Source organism: Austrofundulus limnaeus, unplaced genomic scaffold (assembly GCF_001266775.1).
Source record: "Austrofundulus limnaeus strain Quisiro unplaced genomic scaffold, Austrofundulus_limnaeus-1.0 Scaffold72, whole genome shotgun sequence".
NCBI classification, from domain to species: domain Eukaryota; kingdom Metazoa; phylum Chordata; class Actinopteri; order Cyprinodontiformes; family Rivulidae; genus Austrofundulus; species Austrofundulus limnaeus.
Window position 1 is genome coordinate 617997 of NW_013952474.1, and position 1744 is coordinate 619740.

At 45.5% G+C, this 1744-nt stretch overlaps 1 protein-coding gene across 1 annotated transcript in view; it reads left to right on the forward strand.

The window, feature by feature from the left end:
* LOC106519129 (alpha-1,6-mannosylglycoprotein 6-beta-N-acetylglucosaminyltransferase A) overlaps nucleotides 1-1467 on the forward strand; it is a gene marked incomplete at its 3' end in the record, with an annotated part of 61472 nt that extends 60005 nt beyond the window's left edge. The window contains 1 exon segment of the mRNA XM_014010671.1: nucleotides 1318-1467. Within this exon segment, the coding sequence (XP_013866125.1) occupies nucleotides 1318-1467 (150 nt within the window).
* Nucleotides 1468-1744: the final 277 nt, after the last annotated feature.

Consider the following 1744-nt stretch of genomic DNA (forward strand, 5'->3'; position numbering starts at 1 on the left):
CCCCTGAGTGCATTTTTTGGTCCTAGGACTGTTTTTTAAAGAAGTACATACCCAAAGTTGAGTAAAAAAAAAAACGCTAAAAAGTGAATTTTGGATAATAGGTCCCCTTTAACGTGTGTGGAGATGTATTCACACGTCTTTTCACTGGAGGAATAACTTCCCAATTAAAAACGTTACACGTAAATAAATAAAAGATTAATCATTTGGGTTTAGCTCCAGTATCAGTACTTGTAGGTGCATTTTAATTTAACATCATTTAAAATTTGCAGCTTAAATTTTATCAGCTAAGTTGCTGAACATGAAATGAGGACAGGCTTTGGGGCGAGGCAGTGATGTAAGCAGCACTCAGTTCCTGAACTGAGACAAAAACTAAAACAAAACAAAACAGCAGGTATCTGCTGCTCATCTGTGAAACTTCAACATGTTGGATTTTTAGTTTCTCCTTTGTGTCTGTCAGCTTTRAACCTCGGCGTCGATTTTTAAGCTTCTATCTGTAGATTTTAGCTGAAAAGTAACATTTTTGTGTTTTTATTTCCAACGACAACACTAAAGTGTGTGAATCTGTTTCCTCTCCCTGCCAGAGTTTACAGCTTCCCTCTGATTTACAGGACCGTAAGCCTCCTCCTCCTCCTCCTCCTCCCATTCCTCCCCTTCAATCAGCTGAAGCAGCTAAAGCAGTCATTTTCCTGCCTCCTGCAGCAGCTTCAGTAAACAAACTCATTCAGAACACGTCCCCTTCACCTCCAACAGAACACAACAGAACTTCATTTGTTTAGTTTCTTTCACACACACACTCACATATTCAAATCCTTGCTCAGTTCTCCTGAGCAAATGATTTCACCTTCTAATTAGAGCTTCACTTCTCCCTCCCACACACAGAGACACACASAGACACACACACACACCAGGCTGCTTTAGTTACAGCAGGCTGGCTGGAGGCATCTGATAGTCGGCCCTCAGGGACTCAGACGAGCGTCTACCTGAAACTGAAGCTCCTAAAGGAAGCGCCAAGGTCAACCCACACGGAGGAGTTGTTGTTGTTGTTGTTGTTTCTGTTCGGGAGCTGAAGCTCTGCTGCCTCCTGAGTTTTAAAACCATATTTCAGTTATTTTTTTTAACCAGCAGCTTTGATGCTTCCTGTGATAAGGACTGGTCTGATTCAGTCTCTGCTGCTTCCTGATCAAACTCAGATTAGAGTTCTCAGATGGACCTGAGCTGAATCTAATCCACAGCTGTCAGTGATCCTGTTCAAAGCTTCGTGATACAGTATCAGGTATGGTGACGATGATGCTGAAGGTCTGTGTGTTCTGGTTCCAGGACAAGAAGAAGTACCTGGACATCATCCACAGCTACATGGAGGTCCACGCCACCGTGCATGGCACCAGCACTGTGCACCTGCCCAGCTACGTCAAGAACCACGGCATCCTGAGCGGCCGAGACCTGCAGTTCCTGCTGCGGGAGACTAAGGTGAGTCGGGAACGCAGGTGTGTGTGTGTGGGTGGGAGAGACTTATGGTGCGTTCACACGGAACGCGATTTCAGCATCAGGAGCATCAGGTTTACATACAAAGTCTATGGTGGACGCGCTTCAAGCAACGTCGGGAAGTGCTGCGGCGCCTCAAGCGCGATTACAGCAGCGCGATTTGAACGATCTGAGCGTTCGACGCGCTGAGGTCACCCGCGTAATTTACACTGGGGTTAGGGGGTTTATAACCCCCCCAATAATTTGATCCAGTCAACATAAC